Source organism: Protobothrops mucrosquamatus, unplaced genomic scaffold, assembly GCF_001527695.2.
Source record: "Protobothrops mucrosquamatus isolate PMUCROS unplaced genomic scaffold, P.Mucros_1.0 scaffold325, whole genome shotgun sequence".
Classification (NCBI taxonomy): Eukaryota; Metazoa; Chordata; class Lepidosauria; order Squamata; family Viperidae; genus Protobothrops; species Protobothrops mucrosquamatus.
The window spans coordinates 1023301-1023982 of record NW_015386664.1 but is presented as its reverse complement, the minus strand read 5'-3'; the positions used below and the strand labels follow the sequence as shown (position 1 = coordinate 1023982).

The 682-nt window shown below is 39.0% G+C and overlaps 1 protein-coding gene across 1 annotated transcript in view; it reads left to right on the top strand.

Annotated features, from left to right (window-relative positions):
- The first annotated feature begins 385 nt into the window (after window positions 1-385).
- The window catches only part of LOC107286787 (cytochrome P450 2C5-like), a 23857-nt gene continuing 23560 nt past the window's right edge, over window positions 386-682 (top strand). The window contains exon 1 of the mRNA XM_015815212.1: window positions 386-562. Coding sequence (XP_015670698.1) covers window positions 386-562 — 177 coding nt within the window. The remainder of the gene's footprint in view (window positions 563-682) is intronic.

The window sequence follows — 682 nt, the reverse complement described above, 5'->3', positions numbered from 1 at the left end:
TTTTTTTTTGTATCACTTATCATTTTAAAATATTATTATAGTAAAATTGCAAAAGAGAGGTCATTAGCTGCATAACCTGCATAACCTGCTTTTCAACTTGATCTACTTTTATCTGCTCTTCTCAAATGTATCTGTATAGATTGGTATTCCTTCAGTTTCTCCAGCTTTGTTTTTTATAGGATTTAAACAAATACTTAAAGATAGCATTTCCTGTTCTTGAACAATTGATAGCCTGCAAAAGTATAAAGACAACTTGTGGAGTAGAAGAGAGAAAACTAGAGAATCAATTACATTGTCTTTGCCTCTAACGTTTTCTGTGTATCCCAGACTCATTTCCAACCCCAAAGTCTCATCGCTTCCTCTTTGTCAAGACAAGCAAAACAACATGCAGGTGGAGCTGGTGCCTGGAGCAGTAATACTCTTGGTTCTCTTTCTGCTCACACTCTGGGCCTTCAAGCTTCACCAGGCAAGAGGCAGGCTCCCTCCTGGACCCAGGCCCTGGCTCTTTTTGGGGAATCTACTGCAAAAAGATGTTCTGCCTCTGCATCAAACCTACCCAAAGGTAAGACAATCTTTGATAGGTTTCCTTTCTTAGTGGGTGAGAGATTCAAGAATCATTTGGGAGAATAGCAGTCTCCCATATTTTGAGATTATAATGCAAAGCAGGCATTTCAAAAGTTGG